The sequence below is a fragment of the Aythya ferina genome (assembly GCF_964211825.1).
Source record: "Aythya ferina genome assembly, chromosome: 4".
NCBI classification, from domain to species: Eukaryota; Metazoa; Chordata; class Aves; order Anseriformes; family Anatidae; genus Aythya; species Aythya ferina.
Genome location: NC_140300.1, coordinates 77,079,587 through 77,103,253, shown reverse-complemented (window position 1 = coordinate 77,103,253; position 23,667 = coordinate 77,079,587). Strand labels below are relative to the sequence as shown.

General features: G+C 40.7%; 1 protein-coding gene across 8 annotated transcripts in view; it reads right to left on the bottom strand.

Moving 5' to 3' along the window:
* WDFY3 (WD repeat and FYVE domain containing 3) overlaps positions 1-23,667 on the bottom strand; it is a 190,970-nt gene that overhangs the window by 118,521 nt on the left and 48,782 nt on the right. For all 8 annotated transcript variants that reach the window (XM_084518372.1, XM_084518373.1, XM_084518366.1 and 5 more), the window contains 2 exons: positions 15,569-15,779; positions 9,599-9,722 (listed from right to left, as the gene is read on the bottom strand). In XM_084518372.1, coding sequence (XP_084374498.1) covers positions 9,599-9,722; positions 15,569-15,748 — 304 coding nt within the window. In that variant the 5' untranslated portion in view covers positions 15,749-15,779. The remainder of the gene's footprint in view (positions 1-9,598; positions 9,723-15,568; positions 15,780-23,667) is intronic.

The window sequence follows — 23,667 nt, the reverse complement described above, 5'->3', positions numbered from 1 at the left end:
GCATCACCCAGCAGGGAAGCTATGGAAAACCTGCAACTAGGCCCTTCGCAGCAGGAGACACGTGGCTTCAGCCAAACTGGGAGAGGCTCAGGCTGCCCTACGGAGCCTCTTCCCTGCTGCATACAGCCTGGCACTGGGACAGGGCCCTGCAAGGCTGCGCTGTCTCTGCCCTTGAAGGTTTTCAAGGCCTGACCAGATGGAGGCCTGCACAAGCACAGCCCCTTCTAACAGCTGGCCTGGCTGCAAGCAGCAGGGGGCCAGAGACCCCTAAGGTTCTTTCCAACCCTTGGTCCTCTGCAATTTCCTCTTTTACAGCAGAAAGTCTAAATGATGTCTCATTCAGAAGGATTTAACATCAACTGTACTGGCATCGGTTTCATTTCCTTCTGGTGCAAATAACATGCATTTTTCCCTAAAATCTGGAAAAAAAAAACAAAAAACAACATATAATCATGTTCCTAGAAGAACACACAGTGAAAGAATGATTGAAGGCAAAAATGAACACTTGTTTCATGTTTATAATGGCTATTTTCCAAGTTTGTTTTGCAACCTTACTGGCTTACTTTTGTTTTTTATACAAACCACTGGGTTTTCTAAGTCTGGTATAAAATAAGAGGAGGCACCTAGTAAATCCCCTGCATGAGACTGACATAAATAAAAACAGCCTAGAATTTGCTCCATCTTGCTATTTCAGCCTTCAGAACTGTATCGCAGAAATGCAGGCGCACGAGCTGCCCAACGTGCCAACCTGCAGTACTGCCTGGGGAAGCAGTTTGTTTTCTAAAAGTCAGTCCGCAAAACTGGCTGGATAGTTGGCTACAAATAGACAAACTTAGAAAGCGCATTGGAGGTGCCACAGCTATATTTCCCACATCTAAGGTCTACCTTAGACGCCAGAATTAATGACAAAAGCCACTTTCCAAAATTCTCAGGGTCAACCGTGCCCAAAGCACATGCTGCTTCTGCAGTGGCAGTGCCCCACCACATCTGACCAGGAACGATGTGAGAGACCCATTCCTTTTCTACCTGTTCTCTTTTGACCTGAATACAGACAGAGTTATAGAGTTAGGCCACCAGTCTCTGCTTAGGGACTGATATAAAGCAAACAGGGTACAAACAGTCTCCTTAGGGCATGGTTTTCACAAACCACCAAGGCTTGTGGGCTCCTTTGGTATCTTTTAAAGTGAGACTGAGAGGTTAAGTATATGCTTCTTTAAGAGTTGTCATGCTACTGACATCCTCAATGGCATAGCAGTCAAACACTATAAATAGGTGCTTCAAAACTGTCGGACTTAATTAAGCACTGCCTAAAACACAGATGGCATTATGAGCACAGGAAGGAATTCTCTTGTCATCTGCTCTGAGCAAATTTGATAGCACTACCATTCATTTTTCTTGTAAGCACTAGCCTTATTTAGTTTCTTTGGAATTTTTCCTTGTTTTCAAGTGCTCAAGAAATCCTTTCGATATAAGGATATCTGTGACTGGCCCAGATGTCCTTAGTCCTTCACCTCCTGCAGAAGCAATGATGAAATCCAGCATTATGGATGTGATAACTATTAGAAACAGCAAATGAGCAAAGAGACAAAGAACTATAAGGTAATATCTATATACATCTATCTTAATAAGTCTGCAAGCATGCACGTGTAACATGGCTAGTGCCATACTGAGATCTTTCAACATTGATTATGTAAATAAGGAAGAGAGGCTTTGTAGAAACACAACAGCAGAAGGCTGTTCACACAGAAGAGAGAGAGATGCTTTGTGTCCTGGATTTCAGAAAAGCAGCAAATGGAAAGCTACAGAATATAACCTATTCAGATCATTAGCATAAAGCAGCACTGCATTACAGGCAACGTTACTGCCTATAAACATAGCAGTAAGGACAAATTCAGCATTTAGTTAGATATTCTACTACAGTAGACAGAATTGTGTCATTGTACTTCTATGTAGTGTATTGTTATCTTAAGTAGGATATTATGGGCAAAAGTCCAGGTAAGACTGATGGGAAAGATATCTGTGTATACACCAAAAAGCATGTGTGCGTGTGGGCAGGGGGCACAAGCCTTCTCTACACAAGCCTCCAAGAAGTCTCAACTACTGTGCATGGAGAATACCTGGAAACACAGACAGATACCTGGAGTTAGAGGAAAATAATAGTTTCAATTGTTATGCTAGTAAAAGGAACACCTACCAAAACCAAAATGGAAAGATGCCTTTGTTTAATCAGGAGCAGTGCTGTCATCACAAACAGCAGATACGAAGGGGCTGATGCCTTTGCCATGATACAGAACAGGAGGAATGCTGAGCAAAAGATAAACAACTCAACTGTGCCAGCATTTAGCCTCACTAAACCAGCTGATAAAAGAACAAGCTTTCTAGGATGTCTTGGAAAGGCACTGTATGGCACTACACTTGCCTCACATAAGGTCTGATAAATAGCATCTAAGATTAATTCCAGGTTAATAGAAAGTAACAAGATTCAGCAGCCATTGGTCAAGAATCACTCCTCAATGCTAACTGATCAGACTCTGCTTCCCCTTTGGAGCCACTTCACTAAATTCAAAATAGAAAGCTGTGTGAAGATAAGTCACCTACAGCGCAAGGGAAAAGAAATAACAGTGAAGAAAATAAACATGGCCACAACAGGCTAGATCACTTCTAACCTCCTCTCCTCTCCATACACAAACAGTTACCTAACATACCACAAATTCAGGAAGCAGCCCCCAGCTCCACTGTTCTTCAGTGATAAACATCCCCAACTCTTCAAAGAGAGGCAAACATTGCAAACAATGCTATGAACAAAACTTCAGACTCCCATGTGGGAGGAGCATGAAAGGCCACTGGTATAAGATGAGCTTTCTTAAACTACCACGTTTATCTTCTACCAAATGCAAGATGCACTCGAATGACACAACACACAAAGAAATAAATCTAACGTTTGCCAAATTAAAATAAATATGAAAATAGTTCTGCTGATAGGAATAGAGGTTAACTGCAATAAAAATACAAAATAAAGGCATAGTTGATAAATTAATGGAATTTAAAAATGAAAAATAAAGGCAGATATTGTCAGAGGCTGAATATAAACCACTGACGTGTTTTTCTGCAATGGTTAAATATTATGATGAATATTATCAGATTGGCATCCCAATGTGTTTTTTTAACTGAGGTAATGGTAGTCTTTAAGCATATTTGTTAGAGAAATGGCTAAAGAGGTTAAAATATTTTTCACTGGCTACGCAGTATAATTAAAATGGCGGGGGGGGAAATAACAATCACACAGTATAAATAATACATGAAAAAGTTACTTCTGAAGGGAAGGAGGATTATTTGAACAGTCTAGAGGCATGGTGAGATAAGCAGATTTAGCGTGACATAGTAAATATCATGACAGATTCACATAGAGCATTCCAAATATAGAATGAAACTTGACTAATATGAAGAAAGTAAGACAAAACAAAATTGAATTTAAAAGCTGCCTAAAACAGTGTTGTACACAGAGCAGCATGCATATCGAATCATTAAAAAAAAAAAAAAAAAAAAAAAAAAACTTTTGAAATTGTCCTTAACAGAGGGTTGAAGTGTTCCAGCCCTACAATGAACCCTTTTCTCATTCTTCTATTTTACACCCTTCTGTGCACGTTTCACAGGTTTTCCCCACAACCACTTACATTCTGACAGGGGAAGCACTTCTCAGACTCCAGATTTCTCTTCAGTCCAGGAACCATCCTGTGACAACCAAACATTTATATTCCCTGAACACGTTAAATAACAGGAGTTCTCAGTATGTATTTTGGTGTATTTCAGATGCAGACAACGTAGGACTGACTCAGAAACCAGTTTTAGAAAACATGCAAAAAACATTCCAAGGTATCAAATCCCATGTCTGCACACCTTCCAGTGCTGAAACATGAGCAGCTGTTATCAGTCAAAGAGTATGGTACACTCTTATACTTGCCCCATTTCATGCTGTGTGTCTGAGCATCCACAACTGATGGCAGTCAGGAACACCACACCATGTTTCCCAGATTCACAGTTTGAGCTGGGGATGACAGCTCTATGCCATGATAAACGCATCAGTATCTAGAATCTCTCGGGTAGCAGGTTCAGGCATCCACTGAGACAAGAACCCGAGAAGTGCCGGGCCACTCAGCCCATGCTGCAGGGAGCAGCTCTGCCCAGCCCATGCACAGCCACCTCCATGCAGGGGATAGAGGGAACCCAGCACCAATGCTGCTGCACACCTCCAGCTTGCACCAAGTCCTGACATCTCTAACAGAGAGATGGCCCAGCTGATTTGCATTGCCATATGCTCACTTTTGCCCTGGTCATAAATTATGATAGGTCAAATACACTAGGGCACACAGCTGAAATATATACAATACACAAGTTCTGTACTTATTTTAACTTGCAGTAGGGGCGAAGAGGAACCACTTCCATCCAAGGTATGTGTTTTGTAAAATATGAAGAAAAAAAAAAATAAAGTGTTGCTTCCTTGCCAGCATCAGTAGCCAAAGTTGCCATTAGCAGACACATTTATTCTACCAAGATTGCAACAGTCTCTGCACTTTGTTTAAGCACTCTGTCTTTTTCAGCTGAGAGCCAGATGTACTCAATCCCAAAACCAAGGCTTATTGCAGAAGAGACTAAATTAGAAACAGATTTTGACTGTCCATTCAGTCAAACAGAGTTTGACTGTCCATTCTAGCACAGTGCCATCATGGTCTTTTGATTAATTTAAACATGAAATAGCATGTACTTGTTGAAAATCTGGCAGCTAAAACTCTCAACAAAATAGAGACAACTATCTTAATTATAACCTTACCATCTTACAAAACAGGCTCGGTATGACAAAGCAAAGGAAACCATCCATGTATCCTCACAGGGACGCTACTCAAGTCACCTGCAAGCCATCACTGTTGTACAGCAAACACCTCAATGTGGAAGATACTCTATCAATTTTAATTTCTTCATTTTTCTTACTGCAAGGTTACATTTGCACTAGAGAAACAGTACAGTTGAAACGGTAGTTGAACACTACAATGGCAATATTAAGAGACTGTTTAAGATAGGGTGCTGGTACAGTTTCTGCTGAATCATCTCATGCTGTTCTAAGAAAACCACTACTGTTTGTCAGGAACAACTAAGACGTGTCCATGATGGCAGACATTCACATAGCTGCTAGCATAAATATTAAAAGTCCCGATAAAAAGTTGTGCTGTGCACTATTATCAAACAGTCAGAAAAAAACAGGTAACATATATAATATCACATTCCCCTCCATAAAGTGCTGACAATAGCATTTACCTCTTCAGAGATAAAAAGCAAACTCGTTTAAATTTCTTGTTTTTTGTTATCTAAAACGGAAGGTCACTTTTAATAATGATTGCAGGGAAATCTTGTCTCTTAAAAACAGGTTTGGTAATTTCATTTACTTAAAACGCAGCACTTGACACCATCAGGAATTTACACTTGGATACCAACAGAGACATTTCCTGCATAGAGCTGTTAGTGAATTTTTTCACTTATGAAAACTTTCTAGGAGATGTAATTACCTACCCTAGCTATTGAGATGCACTATAATTTTGTTTGGTAGGAAAAGGGCATTCTCAATAGGTAAGCACAATTATTTCATCTCTACCATAAAAAGTACTCTAAAACCCCTAGGTTTTCTGCTTCTGAATACTGTAGGGAACATTTGTCTAGATCTGAACGGTTTATCATGGAAGTGCACCAACAATGAATGTTAACAGCCTGTTAACTCAATGTTTACAGAGAGCAAAATGCAACTCCCTGGTCTGGCTAAGAATCACAGCACAACTTCAGTACATGGAGCAACACTAAAGCTAAAATAGTTTTATTGACTGAAGTAATAGCAATCCTGATAACCTAAGAAAAATTACTGCTTTCCTTCTAATAAAGCCATTGGTACTCATTGTATGAAATCTTATAGAAGTATCAAACTATCTTTTTAAGTCACTGTGGCTAAGTTTCCTTGTGGGGGAAGTAAAAAAAAAAAAAAAAGAACAATTAAAAAAAGAAGAAAGAAAAAATCCTCAAACACAACAACAAGAAAATTTACCTCCAACATCTGAGACTGCAAGGATTGAAATTGGGCTACCTTGGAGAAACTAGGTAGAGATATGATTTAAGTACTATCCAAAAATGGTCATTCTTAACAGAATACAACTGGCAGGCAGAACAGATGTTCCCCAGGAAAAACAGAAGTTCAAACCAACACCACCATTCTGCCTGCTGGACATTCATTTCCCCTAAATACCCCAAAACTGCGTGCTCTTGTTCCCCCATAAAGGACAGGTTTCATCTACTTTAATCTGTTAGCCATCTGGAATGTTTCCCTGTTAGTCTCTCCACTTAAAATGGAAAAAAATAGAAATAAAACCATTTGTGACTCTTGACTTCAAGCATAATAGTTAGCACAGCCTTTTCTAGCTCACTGTTTCCTTATCTAAATCCACACTGTGAAGCCAGTAGAGAATTTAAAATCACCTAGCAGGCAAAAACTTTATACTGCTCCAAAGACCTCTCCTCTTTCCACATAATAATAATGAGATAATAATAATAATAAAAAGAGAGACAAAGAGGAAAGCCTAAGGCAACATGCCTCCTCACCTCATTGCCCTCTTTTACACAGCTCCCAGCAAGTGGTCAGGGTTCAACACAGAACCAAATCCACCCCTGCCTTTTAATAAACCGAGTGAAACAGAGGCTTAGAAACATTTTCCTAGTGTTGGGGGTGATGGTGCTCATGTGTGGCTCACCGTACTTCCACATTTTTTTATTCTCTTCTAGGCCTACAGCTCAGTTAAATGTACTGTTTTAGAACCTTAACATATCTGAAACACAGCATCAAGAGACACCTCATGCAAGATACAGCAGCTGTCCACATGCTCTTCTGTTTCCTACTATTACAGGACTCAACCTTGCTCACTCTTTGTTTTTGGCGTGTTGTCCTATTGTGGAACTTCACGTTCCAAACTCTGGGCAGGGAAACTCTAGCTGTCTACTTCTCTCTCTCAGCCCAAAGCAAAAGAATGCATGGTCCCTGTGAAGAACTCTATTTCAGTGTATTCACAGTTTTTCTGGATAGCAGCACATCATATTTCCCGGAGAAAGCAGTCTAGGAGGTTTCCGGAGAGCATGGAAGATAGCTTCCTGACGCAGCTGGTTAGTGAGCCTACCAGGGGTGGCACCCCGCTAGACCTTCTCTTCACAAACAGAGAAGGACTGGTGGAGGATGTGATTGTCGGGAGCTGTCTTGGGCAGAGTGACCACGAAATGGTGGAGTTCACTATTCTTGGTGAGGCCAGGAAGGGGACCAGTAAAACCGCTGTATTGGACTTTCGGAGGGCTGACTTTGAGCTGCTCAGGACAGTAGTTGGTGGAGTCCCTTGGGAGGCGGTTCTGAAGGGCAGAGGGGTCCAGGAAGGCTGGGCGCTCTTCAAGAGGGAAATCTTAAAGGCTCAGGAGTGGTCTGTCCCCACGTGACCAAAGACGAGCTGGCGGGGAAGAAGACCAGCCTGGCTCAACAGAGAATTGTGGCTTGAGCTTAGGAGAAAAAAAGAGGGTTTATGATCTTTGGAAAAGAGGACGGGCCACTCAAAAGGATTATAAGGATGTTGTGAGGCTGTGCGGGGACAAAATTAAAAGGGCCAAAGCTCATCTGGAGCTCAATCTGGCTACTGCCATTAAAGAAAACAAAAAATGTTTTTATAAATACATCAACACAAAAAGGAGGAGTAGGGAGAATCTCCATCCTTTACTGGATGCAGGGGGAAACTTAGTTACAAGAGATGAGGAAAAGGCAGAGGTGCTTAATGCCTTCTTCGCCTCAGTCTTTAGCGGCAATACCAGTTGTTCTCTGGATACCCAGTACCCTGAGCTGGTGGAAGGGGATGGGGAGCAGGATGTGGCCCTCACTATCCATGAAGAACTGGTTGGTGACCTGGTACGGCACTTGAATGTGTGCAAGTCGATGGGGCCAGATGGGATCCACCTGAGGCTACTGAGAGAACTGGCAGAGGAGCTGGCCAAGCCACTGTCCATCATTTATCAGCAGTCCTGGCTATCGGGGGAGGTCCCAGTTGACTGGCGCCTAGCAAACCTGACGCCCATCTACAAGAAGGGCCAGAGGACTGACCTGGGAAACTACAGGCCTGTCAGTTTGACCTCAGTACCAGGGAAGCTCATGGAGCAGATCCTCTTGAGTGTCATCACGCAGCACTTGCAGGGCAAGCAGGTGATCAGGCCCAGTCAGCATGGGTTTATGAAAGGCAGGTCCTGCTTGACGAACTTGATCTCCTTCTGTGACAAAGTGACGCACTTGGTGGATGAGGGAAAGGCTGTGGATGTGGTCTACCTTGACTTCAGCAAGGCTTTTGACACCGTCTCCCACAGCATTCTCCTCAAGAAACTGGCTGCTCTTGGCTTGGACTGGCGCACACTTCGTTGGGTTAGAAACTGGCTGGATAGCCAGGCCCAAAGAGTCGTGGTAAATGGAGTCAAGTCCAGTTGGAGGCCAGTCACTAGTGGCGTTCCCCAGGGCTCAGTGCTGGGGCCGGTCCTCTTTAATATCTTCATCGATGATCTGGGTGAGGGGATCGAGTGCACCCTCAGTAAGATTGCAGATGACACCAAGTTAGGTGCGTGTGTCGATCTGCTCGAGGGTAGGAAGGCTCTGCAGGAGGATCTGGGTAGGCTGCACCGATGGGCTGAGGTCAGCTGTATGAAGTTCAACAAGGCCAAGTGCCGGGTCCTCCACCTGGGATGCAATAACCCCAAGCAGAGCTACAGGCTGGGAGATGAGTGGTTGGAGAGCTGCCTGGCAGAGAAGGACCTGGGAGTGATGGCTGATAGTCGGCTGAATATGAGCCAGCAGTGTGCTCAGGTGGCCAGGAAGGCCAACAGCATCCTGGCTTGCTTAAGAAACAGTGTGACCAGCAGGGCTAGGGAAGTGATCGTCCCCCTGTACTCGGCTCTGGTGAGGCCGCACCTCGAGTACTGTGTTCAGTTTTGGGCCCCTTGCTACAAGAAGGACATGGAGGTGCTTGAGAGAATCCAGAGAAGGGCAACGAAGCTGGTGAGGGGCCTGGAGAACAAGTCCTACGAGGAGCGGCTGAGGGAGCTGGGCTTGTTCAGCCTGGAAAAAAAGGAGGCTCAGGGGTGACCTTATTGCTCTCTACAGGTACCTTAAAGGAGGCTGTAGCGAGGTGGGGGTTGGTCTGTTCTCCCACATGCCTGGTGACAGGACGAGGGGGAATGGGCTTAAGTTGCGCTAGGGGAGTTTTAGGTTGGATGTTAGGAAGAACTTCTTTACCGAAAGGGTTGTTAGGCATTGGAACAGGCTGCCCAGGGAAGTGGTGGAGTCACCATCCGCGGAAGTCTTTAAAAGACGTTCAGATGTAGAGCTTAGTGATATGGTTTAGTGGGGACTGTTAGTGTTAGGTCAGAGGTTGGACTCGATGATCTTGAGGTCTCTTTCAACCTAGAAATTCTGTGATTCTGTGATATTCTGACCAATGTGCAATTCACACTGGACATTACACAAACCTCAAACTTGTGCCCCATGCAATACCTGTGGATTTATTTGATGCTCTCCGTCGAATCTCAGTCACCATCAGTCGTGACACTTGAGTAGTAAACTGCAGGAGATCAGAAAATTTTTCTGTCATTGTACTTGGAGGAGCATTTCCAAACACCTAAAACAAGAGGAAAACAGATCAATTAAAAAAAATTGTCCCACTTAAGTGGTTCAATATAAGCTACTACCACCACCTCACTCCCCTGCAGATAATCACTACTGAGATCACATTCTTGTTTTCCTGCTGCATTATTCATCCAGGTACTGCTTCCCACAGTGCATGATGTAAAAATATATTTATAATGGAAATCATGTCAACTTACATGAATGAAGGAGGAAGAGAGCCATGAATTTTCTTGCACGACAAAAAACCTCAAGAGTTGGAAAGAATGAGATTGCACGTAATGGACTAAGGACTAGATTGCACAGTAAATGCTCCCACATGACTTCTGTTTTTAAAAGCAAATGTTTTACTATCTGCTGGACCAAAACATCCTATGGGGTGAACTCCAAGTACAGAGCATGAAACATTCCAGAAGGAACTAGGCAGCAGAACTTCTCTGTTAAGTTTTCCTTGATAAATGGACTATACCAGGAAGCCTCAGAGGTCAGAGCCTTCACATGACCCTATTCTCCTTTCCTGAGATTCTCCTTTAACATAACAGCAGAAGTTAATTATTTGATTTTTTTTTTGATTGTCACTCAATTCTACTAACTTACTCTTTATCATTAAGTATTGATTTGATGACTTAATCATTTACTGAATCACATTTAACAGAGAGAAATTAGTTACCTCTACGGTATTGTGCTAAGTTATAGAATGTGATGTGATCTTGAAAGGAATTGTATAGTTGTTGAGGTAATTCACTTCTCATGCAAGACAGCACACAAAAAGGAGTCTCTGCTCACCTGAGGTAGTCCTTTCACTAAAACGGTCTCAGTAAATGATGTTAGACATTAGCATGATGTTAGACATTAATTATTTAAAGAAACATGAAATGCAAATTCAGTTATCAACACTTGTATCATTGCTGAAAAAGAAGAGTAGCCTCCTGAGCACCTGAATAATCTTAATACTTCTCTGTCTGCTAATTTTTTTTCCCCTTTGTGGCTAATTGCATATCCTGCAAGAGGGTCACTGATAAGCCAGGATGTGTACTGGATAACAATTGTTTTAAAATAAACTTTTTTTATTAATACGTTATTCATACCTCTCAGAAAGGGAATGCAATCTACAACAGTAGATTAGGACTCAAACTGCTTCACCCTCTCCTCTTACTCTGAACCACCCAGTGTGCTACTTTTGCAATTGTGCTTCTGACACACTTGACAGCGGTCACTTAGTCTAAAGAACTCCAGGAACATACACAACATTAGAGCCTACAGGGATGCAAGGTAACTGCATCACTGAATTACTTTGGAACCACCAAATTACTGAAAAAAAGTAAAAATTGTAAGAATTTAGAAGATAGAATGACCTTTGTCTAAGTTTTACTTCTTACTCTCTTCCTTAGTGTCAGTTGCTCTGGCACATTATCGAGCGGACAAAAATATTTTTCCTGCCTACTTGCATTTCAAAGCCATGTTGAAACAGAGCCAGAAACACAAAAATAAACAGTCGCTTTCCTCACTGTAAAAATAGTTTTCACCAGAAACCAAAGTGTTTCTCACATAGGAAAATGCAATTGGCATTATCAATGAAAAAGGCCAATGGGAGCCCAGAGGCTAGAGGTGGGTGGCTGTTTCAGGCCAAGAAACCTACTGCTCACTGCAATTAAAGAGGAAGCAACGTTCCACATGGAGGCAATCCACAGAGCTCCTGTACCTTTCACAAGACTTGCTTGTATAAGCTATGAGAAGTGCAGAGGCTCCGAGGCATGCCTGTTCACCGCTATAACCTAGCTAAGACTAGCCAGACTGGAGCACACATTGGCCGCTATTAGTTTATCTTCCAAGCTCTCATACTCAGACCACAAAAACAGGTGCTTATAGGCCCACAACCTGTCCTAAGCTTCACAAGGTAGTCAACAGTTAACAGGAAATGCACAGAGCTCACAGTTGCACTGAAGCATCTGCATTGTGCATTGGTATAGTCTTCGATTAAAGGCAGTAAAAACACAGAATAGGATATGAAACGTTTTACCATTGAGTTATCTTTTTAACCACCAAAAGCATGGTTCTTCCAAGAAAAACTAAACAGCTTACCTTATTCATAGGCCACTTATTCTACATTAGAATACATAGCCTCTCCATTCTTCTGTTCACTTTTTTCGTATATTGCAAAAGCTTTAGTAAGACACTGGCACCACAATGCATGACGCTGCGAGCTGCTTCTGAGAACATTGTTCGCATGCGTGCAGACCTCCAAAAGGAGTCTTCTGAATACTCAAATAGAGGACAACAGAGGACAAGTATTTTCTGAATTATGTATTCATTTAGTTTTTCATTGTTTGGTGATTCAACATCTCACAAGCCTTCCTGAACAATGAGGAAACAAACCCTCTATGTACCCATTCATAAACAGAACTAGCAAGCATGTCTGAGACATGCTGTATCTATAAACAGAAGAGTGATCAAGCTCCTCTGGATTTACTGATTAATAATCCTCAAAATAATCAGAGAGAACTGTATTCTACACAAACCTTCAGCCTTCTCTGCCAAATAAATAAGTAGATAGATACACAGACAGACAGAGCAAGCTTAGATGGGAAGCAAAAAAAGCATTGAAAACTCCAGGACAATATGGATATTTAATTAGCTGCCTGCTGCTGGCCATTTGGATGCCTGTGGGAAGCACACGAACTTTGGTCACCCTAACACTCTACTACATTCAGTAAAAATCAGCATTGTAGACTTGGCTTAAGGTAGTAACACACGAAGTACTCCATCTCACTTAAACCTATTAGAAGAAATCATCTACTACGCAATCATCACTACTACGCAAAGTAACTGAGGGATTCAAACTCTAAATTCAAATCAACTTATTAACTGTTAACTTTAAACGTTTGCAGCTAAGCAATATCTTTGAAAAACAAGAATGTTTTATGAAAGCAATGTCTGGCAACATTTTACCATTTCCTTTCAACACAAGTGGGTCTCACAGGAATTTAAATCTCAGAATTTAGTGTGAATCAATACTTATCAGCTTTTCCACTAAACATGTTATTATCTAAGACTTGTGAGAGAAAGAAGTATTTCTCCCCTTCTGCTTCTTTTTCCCAATCCACTTCAGAGCTTGCCTTACTGTGTCTTGTGAGTAGCTAGACTAGCACGATCATTCCAACACAATTCATACCACAGACAGCTGACACTCCAGAAAACATCAGGCTATGTAAGCCAAGAAAGCCACCACAGATCTGGTGTGTAAATCTCAAAAGAAGAAAGTAGCATTAACCAGGAACCTAAACAGGAAACCTGGAAACTGTGGAAGTCAAAATACACAATGACATTGCAATTCCTCAGCCTCTTGAACACAAGACAACAACTAAGCATTTGTACAAAAGTCAAGGAAAAAACACCCAAATAATAGGGACAGATGAAATTTGACTGACCAAGAGAAGTATTTTTTGTTTGTGCTACACTAACTGTTCACAACTGGTAACGGTTATCAGTGACTATAGAGTAAGGGAATGATTGAGCACAAATATACGAGCTTCCATCATCATGCCAAACTAGGATTCAGAATTTACATTAGTTGGAAAATGAAGTGACAATGTCTGATGAGCTTATATTTGTGCCAAGAAGGACAGCTCCTAGAAGATCAGAGATTAAAAATAGAGTTTGAGGATGGTGTTTAAGTTAAAGCCAAGTTAAAGACAAAGTTAAAGGCTGAAGCCAAACGAGGAAACAAGAAGGAAGAGGGAGAGAGACAACCACAGCTAGGATCCAAAAGCAACATATTCCTACAGAGGAACACATCTTCAGCATGAAGTTCGCCTGAGGCAAGAAGGGAACAACAGGCTGTCAAGGATTTAGAGAACTAAGAGCCCATCAACAAAATTTGGTGATGTAGGCAGTGGAGGACAGACACAGGTAATTTGGGGAAGGAAAAAGTATGAAAAAACAGGTGTAAAATGGGACCTGCGGATTAGCCAAAATGTCCTCCTACAGATCAGAACAGCAGAAGCCATCAAAGAAGTCTAAACAGCATCTGAAACTAGTTAGGCAAGAGCTGATTTTGAGTAGAAATAAGACTTGCAGGTAATGATTTCTTTTTTCTCCAAAATGTTTGATAACAAAGCTGAATGACCAACAGTGAGCAAGAACAAACAGTACAAAGACATAAGACAACTGTAATTAAGATTCAACAGGGTCAAGAAGAGGGACAAAGTATTTCAACAAACCCAGAAACCGGTATTAAGGGTAGAAAAAAAGTGTAGTAATACAGAACAAATTAAAAACTAAAGCTGTTTTTCATCTCAAGTCTAATCAACGTCTAGAGAAAGATTGCTCTGCAGTATTTGTGCTGGCTTGCTGCACTAGTTTCCCACAAACCCAGCTCTATCACACATTGTGATTTCGACAACTAAAGCACTACAGAAAATGCAACTAATTACTACTGGGGCAAGGAAAGAACACCACCTGCACCCGCAGATTACCATAGAGCACTGCAGTGCATACAGTGGGTATGCTCTTCAGAATTATCAGCCACCTGTAACCACCAGATGGAGAATTCCCAGTATAACAGCGTCCAAGTAGCATTCATGTTCTCAAGCCAAGAGAACTCCACCGTGCTAATTTGTAAAAAAAAAAAAAAAAAAAAAAAGAGGAAGCGAGCTTACTTCTTTCTCCCTGACATGCACAACAGATTACTAGCAGAACCAGCAATAAAACCTTAGGGCAACAGAATAACATTTAGGGGATTTATTCACTGTAGTATGCTGCCTAGTAGTCTGGAAATCCTATTAGTACTATGCCTTAACTAGAATTGCTTTTTCTACACAACATGAAAGTGGTTCAGTGTGCTACACCACCAAAAGCCATACGTTCAACAGAACATAAACCTTGGAAAAGAAAGCTGAACTGGCTTCCCAGGCAAGTTTTTGCCTTTATCCATGATCCCAGTTCTTCACAGTAGCATATACAACCACAATGCCATCATTCAAGAGGAGCTTGAAAAGCAAGCGTTCAGGTCACAGCAGGGAAAAAAAAAAAAAAAAAAAAAATCTACATTCATGCATTTACTGCTCTTTCAAGAGCCTAAAACCACCACTGAAGTTGTTATGCTCACTGAAGTGGCAGAACAAATGAGTGATATGTGTCAAGAGGATTTAGCTCCTCTTAATACCAATGCCAGCGGCCACAGCCCTGTCTCCAAACAAGTTCTCAGTGCCTGAGCACTAGGGGGTAGTGAAAAATGAATGTCAATGTTCATGCAGCTATTACTTCTCCCCTGAAAAAGGCCCTTGCTCAAGTAGAGCAAATCTGACTCCACATGTAGGGAAAAGGCTACAAGGACAATCAGAAGAGAGAATTTATCATGAGAGGAGATAAAAAATTGTTCAGCTTGCATAGACTTGCAAGAGTTATTTAGAGTCAAGCACAGTGTTGGCACAAAAACAAATGGGTATAAACTTGCTACAAGTAACTTCAGGATAGAAATCACAGTTAAAAGAGGAGAAAAGACCACAGCAGCAGACAACTTCAGCCTGAAAAAGGTCACAAGGGGTACTCTGTTCTCCACAGCCAAGAGATGACTATCAAAACTGCAAGCTCTGCAGAAAAGCTCTCTGGCAGTCCACTTCCTACTGTGGATTTCATCTCAGAAAAGCGAAAATAAAAGGAAATATCCTTAGATGGGTTCATCCACTTGCACAACACTACATGAAGAAAGAGTGAAACAAGTTACAGGATGCCAACAGTACATGTAACTTCTACTATGCTAGAACTGAAGGTCTTGGGAATACAAAATAAGAGCAGTCATTTCCAATAAAGCAAACACCTCTCACAGGTTCTCCAGCTTACCCTGTTGAACACTGGCAACATCATGTACAGTTTTTCCTCCTGTTCTTTCTGGGTCATATGCCGTGGAGGATGACAAAGCTCTGTAAAGAGGCGGCGCAGATGCATTAACCCCAGCGCATTATCCTGGGGGCTACACTCCTCCTGCCGAGGCCGGCCCATGATCCTCTTCACCATATTCATTTTGATTGACTTGCAGAAAGTCCCTCGTATCCTGTTCAGAAATGAAAACAAACTCGCTTAGCACAGCAGATTCAGACACAGCTCCATCAAAACCTTTAAACACATAGCATCCCCTCAGTATGAAGTACCATGCTGCAGTTAACACCATTAGGTAATTCTATATGCTAGGAAATTGATTAGTGTGTGCCTGGAAGATTTCAAGCTGACAAATTCCAGCAGGAAAACGTCCAAGACTCTTCAGCATAAAGCACAATTGATTTCTCTTTAAACATGGCAAAATGCTTTGGTACAGTTTATTAGAATCACTTCTGTGATTCTTCGATGCTCATTCCACAACATTTATGGAAACATTATGTGGATATTGCAAAGTACTCAAAATAACTCTAAAAATTAGTTTCATTTCTATACTTGTAATAGAACGAAACATTCCAACACTCTTGGATATCAGTCATATCAATACAAACACATGCTTCATTTTTTGCCCTAGCTTCTGCACAGTAAATAGACACAGCTGTCATATGGAGCTATCATTGATCTCACACCTCAGCTATCTGGTCTGCAGGAAAACTCCTGTCTTCTTACTCCTGAAGCACAAGAAGCTTGTTTTGAAACATCACACTGATATAATGTAGCATCTGTATGTAGCCCTGTACCGTTCTTCAAAAGAACACAGACTGAGTCTTCGGAATGTGAGGCGGAAGATCGCAAACAAGGAACTCAGAAAAGAATTGAGAGGTTCAGAGCAGGTAAATGGACTGCACACTGCGGCAAAAGGGCCTATTGTTGCACTTAGATTCAAGGGAAGGAGTAAAGGAGAACAGGAAGAAAATTTCATGTCCATACATTAAATTAGGGAGACCAACAATGAAAGGCTCAATCCACAGCCTGTGGATTCGCATATTTGATTAATCATACATACAGCACCAGAGATCACAGTGCAAGGGCACGTACTGTATGAACTTTTAATCTCAAACGTGTCCCATGGGTGAAGTAGATGGATTAGTATCATCACACGTAACCATATAATCTTACCTCTCAACCCTGTTGACAGAGCTTCAGGATCAGAATCCCCAAAGACCCGCAGAGAGTCGCGGGGCCCTGGGAGGCCTGGCTTTACATAAGCAAAGATGCAGTCACTCGTGAATTATAATGTCCACCTCTCTATGGTTAAAGACCATCAGAAACTGAAGAAGGTCAGCAAGAGCTATAAAAATTATTCAAGGGTAGAAAATGCCGTATGGTGAGAAATGTCAAGAACTTGATCTACTGAAATTACTGAAAAGAGTTTACTTTGAAGGGTCAATTATGAAAAGGAGAAGTGATGACAGCAGAGGTACTGTGATTAGAGTAGTGGAGGGAAAAGACCAATTACTAAAGAAATATTAAACTCAGAGATCAAGTCATAGGAAGAGACAGCAGTTGGAAAAAAAAAAAAAAAAAAAAAAAACAGGAAAAAATACCAATTACAAACAAAGATAGTGCTTTTAATACTCAAGATAATTAATCACTGATAAGAAGTATTAACAAAAAGAAATAATTTACTTCCTTAAGCCCAGATGAAATACCCTTCTGCAATGTGTTCATAAAACAGCGTTTCACTCAAAGGAAAAACATAAAATAAACAAATCAAGGACTGACGATAAACATCTTACCATAACACAAAATACAGCTTAGGAAACACAAAAAAGAAGTTAAACTTCTCTAATATTCAAGCCAGCAACCAACAGCCCATGCTGGAAATATGCATTGACTTTTCCCATTTCAAAAGAAATGAGATGGAGCTGGCTGTCATCTTGTACTGTATTATCCCTAAGAAATAGTACAAGTAATATGCTTCAGGTCAGGAAGACTCATGCAATTAAAAATGAGGAAACCAAAACTTTTCCTAAACTCTTCAGTCAATGGATACATTATGCTGAAATTGGTGGTGCCTTAATCATTAGGCTGCCTAGTCAAAGGAAACTCGGGGAGCGGCTAATCCTGTGATGTTCGAACCCTTTGTTTGAAAGGGTGTTTGTGTTGAGTCCCTCAGAGACCAGCTCACATCCTTCTCCCCATCAGGTTCTGTCCCCCCAAAGCCGGACACCCTGGATGTAACAGCACAAACAGGAGGAGAGGATTTCGTTCTCAGGAACAGCAGCTCTCTACAGCCTCCCCTCTCCATCCTGATGCCTTCCAGCAAGCCCGCTGCTGTACAGCCATACTCTTCACTACACGGCCCCAACGAGTTCCCCAAATAGATGCTCTGCTTGCGAAGACCCATTGAGTTTGACAGTCTGGCTGTCAAAGTCTTTGACTTCCTTAACATGAGTAATAAGTTGAAGCTAATTTTGAAAGAGCAAACCAAAAAAGCAGAGGCTTCATCACTCAGCATCACATTGATGGGCAGATGGCTTAATCAGGAGGGTTTGAAACAGTTCAACCCACTATACAGACCTTTTGTCACTCCAGCTAAAAGACTATTGCACGTGCATAGCATCATGCTCTCTGTGGGCCAAAATAAGAAACCTGATCAGTAGATTTCTAATATGCACAGAAAAAACAACAATAAAAGTACTGTTCTTGTAAACCACCTGTTTTCTCACAGTGCTAGGAGAAAACTCTCCCATGAGGAGAAATCAAGTGTGCAGTAACACCCCAGCCTGAGAATACTTGAACAACCCGTCCAGTTTCTGCCATTGGCTGTGAGACAGCAGCATGTTTTCATACAAGCAAAGCAGGGCTGACACATCTGAGAAGCCCTCGTGTAGGCCCATTCGTGATGTTCTTCACTTTTCTCTTGTAAATGTACATGGGAATCATACAAGATGAGCTCATGAGGGTCTCAAGAAGCTTCACTCAAGTTAATGCAAGAGATACCTTGTACCATTCAAAATAGTTTTTCAGTGTTTTCTACTGTTAGCAGAAACTGTTGGACAAGCAGTTGAATAGTAGGCTACATAAGTCATCAACAACTTCCAAAGCATGAAGACTGACACTGTAAGAAAACCAGTATACACAAACATGCAGGATCATGAACACAAGCCCGGGTATGATAATGTACAGGTACCACTATTAGAGCTATCAAAACATTTGCGAAGGAACAAAGTAGACAAACAGAAGCTGCATGAAACGCAGACTTATTTTCACAGTAGTTATTAGAGGTCCCAGCTATGCATCTAGTTCCAAAAGGGTGTTATTTAAATAAGCAGCTAGGTAATTATCTGCTTTGTTATTACAGTCACAAACATTTCTCCAAGCTTTACAGTGGTATTACATCAGTAGCTTAAAAGCATAACAGAAATCAACTGATTTCTTTATAGATTACTATGGGAGGCCCACATAAATTCACACAATCTATCTCAAGGAGGAGAAGCTGAAGGTAAGTCTTGGTGCCAACCATCACAGAAATCCATTATGATCTATCATTTCCATACCTATTATTTCCCTCCACACTCCACCTGCTACTTCTTTCCTCATTTTAAGATTGCCTACCAGCACAGTCGATATTAACATTCTGAAGATGAATACATACACTGTTACATACACTATTAAAAATGACCTTTTTTGGCCTTTGAAAGAAACAGTGAAGAGGTGTTATAGGCTGGGTACACATTCTTTCAATAGGAACTGAATTGGAATAATAAATCTTCTTTGCATAAAAAAAAGCATTAGCAAGAGGGGAAATGAGAAACAGAACTACCTCCCCCTTCTCCGCCCCCCCCCAAACCAAGTTAGGACACCACAAGGAAAATGATGCACAAGAAAACTGTGTTGCTGATAAGGGGGCCATCAACTCTCCCCAAGCAGCCTGGACTGGCATGCATTCATCTCAGGAATACTGCCTGATGCCTGCTGAACAGGACTTGGCACAAAGCCAGCATGCCAACCCAGTAATAAACATGCTCATTCCTTCACTAAGCTTCTCTTGTTAATCAACTAGTCATGTGATTACAAGAGCAACTTTTTTTATTGAGAAATCCTTCTAAAAGGAAAACACCCTCAAACCCCACTCCAGTTTTTTATACTGTAAAGTATTATTAAAAACTGTTCAGGCAAGGATTTGCAAGAACACACTATCATTTCAGGAATTGTTGTTTCTTTTTTTTTTTCCCCTTTTGTACCTAAGTATTTTAAAACGTATCTCCTGCAACATTATGTTATCATGAGAAAGCTGACATTTATGTAAAAAAGCATATTAGGTGCTGAATCCAACCTGAGGAAACACTGTTCTTTTTCTGCAGGTGAAAGAGATCATTTCAGTTCAGGGGTAGTGACCAAACTAGAGAATTCAATGCAGTTTTCTGTTCCCTGAAGAAAGCTCAGATTAGTATTTAAAGATAGAATTCCTTTGTTACCTGCAACATTAAAAACACTATTTTTATAGCCAGTCCAGTCTTTATGCCTTGACATCACTGAACACAAAAATTCTCAGCACTTCAACAGACACCATGTAGAACTTGATACAACTGGTCAGTAAAAAAGACAGATACTAAACACAGACTATCAATGCTCTTTCTAGGTCCATTTCCCACAAATTATTAATGATAATGATACATAATAGCAAATGCTGAGAGAATATATTTCCTGTGGTTTGTACCCTCTTGAAGGTTAATGTTTTATGTTCACTGAAAGAGAAGGGCAACAATTAAATAACAGTGATACTTCTGACCTACCCTGCAGGGATGGGGGAAAGCTGTCTCACTAAGAATAAAAATGCATGGTTTTTAGTCCGATGTTTTTTGCTTTCTTGTTTGTTCTAGCATTATTTTAAATTAAAATTAAATTTAGCTGTGTTTTTATACCTCATTTTGTTCTAATAAGAAAGTCAAGTACTCTTTTTTTTTCTTTTTTCCTTTTTTTTTTTTTCTCTCCTGCGTAGAGCAGAAGAAAAAAAGCATATTTTTTTCCTCCTCTTCCATGAGACACAAGTGTAAGCTTATGCCCAGGAAGACTACATTATCACTGTGTATTCTTGTTCTCAATTAATAAATACAAACACCAAATGAATTCCAGAAATTTAATAAACTATTTCCAAGCTACAAAACTTTTGTTCACCACCCCAAAACATAAATCCTCATTAAGCAAAGTATTAAATGCTACCGCAGTTGAAAACACTATGGTTCTGACTCCACACCACAGCTCTGATTGCCTCAGTTGTCTTTGCTGCTATTTCTCCACACAAACGTCAGGATCTGTAGTGCAGACCCACTACCCATTTCAACACTGTGACTTCAGAAACTTCTTCAACTTGGTTTGAATTGCAAGAGGGCTGGACCAGCATTACCTAACCTGAGAGATGAGTGAAGCACATGCAGAGGCAAGGGATGTAATGAAAACATGGGATGTTGATGGACATCTGGGGATGACTTTTGCTTTATAAAAGAGGAAGGGCATGCAAGGCCATCCTACACAGAGCAAGAAGAGAGCATGAACGAGCAAATAAGCATGTGTGCTTTCCTTCCCTAACAGGAGCACAATTGTAATGTGAGCCTAAAAAAAGGAACCTGGCTTGGGCTGGATGCTGATACGCTTACAGCTGACTTCCTACTCTCGGATCTGTAACCAGAATAGGCACAATTCTTAGTGCTGCTTCTTCTCCAACAAGCTTTTAACAAGACTTAGGATGCCTGTTTTTCTGCTCAGTAATGAATTAATAATCAGGCTGAAGGATTGCAAAAGCCCACTGAACAAACTGCTGCTAAGTTCATAAACAGGCTATTTAGACTAACAACACATCACTTAGCATGTCTTCCTTTGCACTGTTTACTCTACATCCTTTTCATCAAATGAAATACCATTTTTCACTTCCTCCTGAACTACAACAACTGACTCCAAGAGAAACAGAACTTAATCAGCTATAGGGAACACTTGAATGGGTACAACTAACATTGGTTTAAAATTGGCTTTTGAAAAAGGTCAGGAACATAGCACAAGTAATTGTCACATTTCTGATGCCAAATGGCACATAATAAATAGTACATCAACAAGCAAAAAGAGGTACAGAAAAATCTCATCTTTAAGGCATTTTCGACACACACAGTCCCTCATCTCTTCACAAACCAAGACCAAAAAATACAGCTGAGCTCTAAGACTACCTGAAATCCTCATGTAACTACCAGGTCCTACACAGCTTCATTTGCAAATTTCAGAGTGAAACACCTAAGTAGTTTATCTGCATGTAACACCACATTTGATCGCCATAATCAGTTAGGATTTGCTAGCCATGAAGGAAGCCTGAAATTCCATGCCACAAGCAGCTGCTTGTTCTAGGGCATTTCCTAAGGAGAAAATGGAAAAAAAAAATTAAACCATTTATGTTTTTTTATTATTATTATTATTAATTATTATTTAATAATAATAATAATAATAATAATAATAATAATAATAATAATAATAATAATAATAATAATAATAATAATAAACCACAATTGCCACTGCAGGGCCGAGGACCAAATGAAACTCTACACATCTAAGAGAAACCTGTCTGCTTTAGGAGGTGAGGAATGTTTTTTCCAAGAAAAAAAAAGTCATCAACACTAGTCATTGATTATAATAAAGATCAAAGTATGGACTCTGTACAGGTATTATCCTTACAGGAGAGACCAGTGTTAGCACGTTCAGTTGGCCCACTGACATCCAGGCTCAATGAAGCTTGCCCATGCTTGTGCAAAGACACTCCTGTAGCATTTTTTCCGCTCCTCTGATCTTAGGGTTACAGTACAGTCTCAGGAAGGAAAGCCAGCCTTGGCTTAGTTCAACCAAGTCTGAACTAGTGCCCTGTGCAGAAGTCCTCAGGCCCTTCCAGGAGAGCAAAGGACATTGTTTGATAGGGAAACTTAGTAACTGAAGCAACAGAAACCTATACAACACAAAAATACCAGCAAGCAGAGCAAGTGCAAGCTGGCAGGAGCACAGGCACAAAAGATAATGACAAAAATAGGAGATGTTTCTCTACTGCCACTTCTTTTATGGAACACTCATTTAATATTAAAATCATCCCAAATAAGGTAAAGTTTCAGGATAAAGAGTAAAAACTTATGTTTTCAGTAGTCTCATATGGGCAGATGATTAATACAGATAGCTTCTGGAAACTAGAATTTATCAGATTGGTGTTAGCAATTAGTGTTGATTCCCAGCCACACCAGCTTGATGGCAAGACAAAATAAAAACAATCTCGAATTATGCTACGAACCTCTAGAGGTACTGCTATTAACACCTACAGGTGAGAAACTCTGGAAAAGCAACTACTGAAACAACATTCTGGTTGTGAGTCTATACTCAGGGAACTGAAATATCTCAGAAACACTGGCATTTCAGCAAAGAAAAAAATCTGAACTGGAGGAATGAATAGATTGTTCAGTATCAGGACATGACACCTAAAGCATATAAAACAATTACTAAACTGCTTAAATTAACAATGCATACTATTAGTGCTTCCGTTAAGAAGATAACCAGTGGTGATAAACTTTAAGCTATGCAGTGTCAGGCAAAGTGTACTAAATATAATAATAATCAGTATATTATAATGATCAGTAACAACTGCTAAAAAAAAAAACCTAACACTGAATGCACTATTTGTTTTCTCAATATTTTTGGTGGGCAAGTTTTAATTAATGAGCTCTCTCCACATTTCATAGTAAAATGTCTTGAGCATCTTTGAACACTTGTTTCTTCTGTCTTGTTTTCCAAAGCAATGAATAAACTGATTAGCATTAATTGGATGAACAGAATGCCAGTTACGGCCTGTCAGGAATAGAGCAGAACTGAAATTTTACTTTGCCAACCTGAACCGCATGGCAATAACTCAGGTGTGTTGATCAGAAGATGAAATGCTGCTAAGAAGCCCTTGAGAAGGGGTGGCAGAGTGGGAGAACAGAACAGCAACAGTGAAAAAAAAAAAAAAAAACATGAGGGCAAAATAACCTGGAATTTGAAGA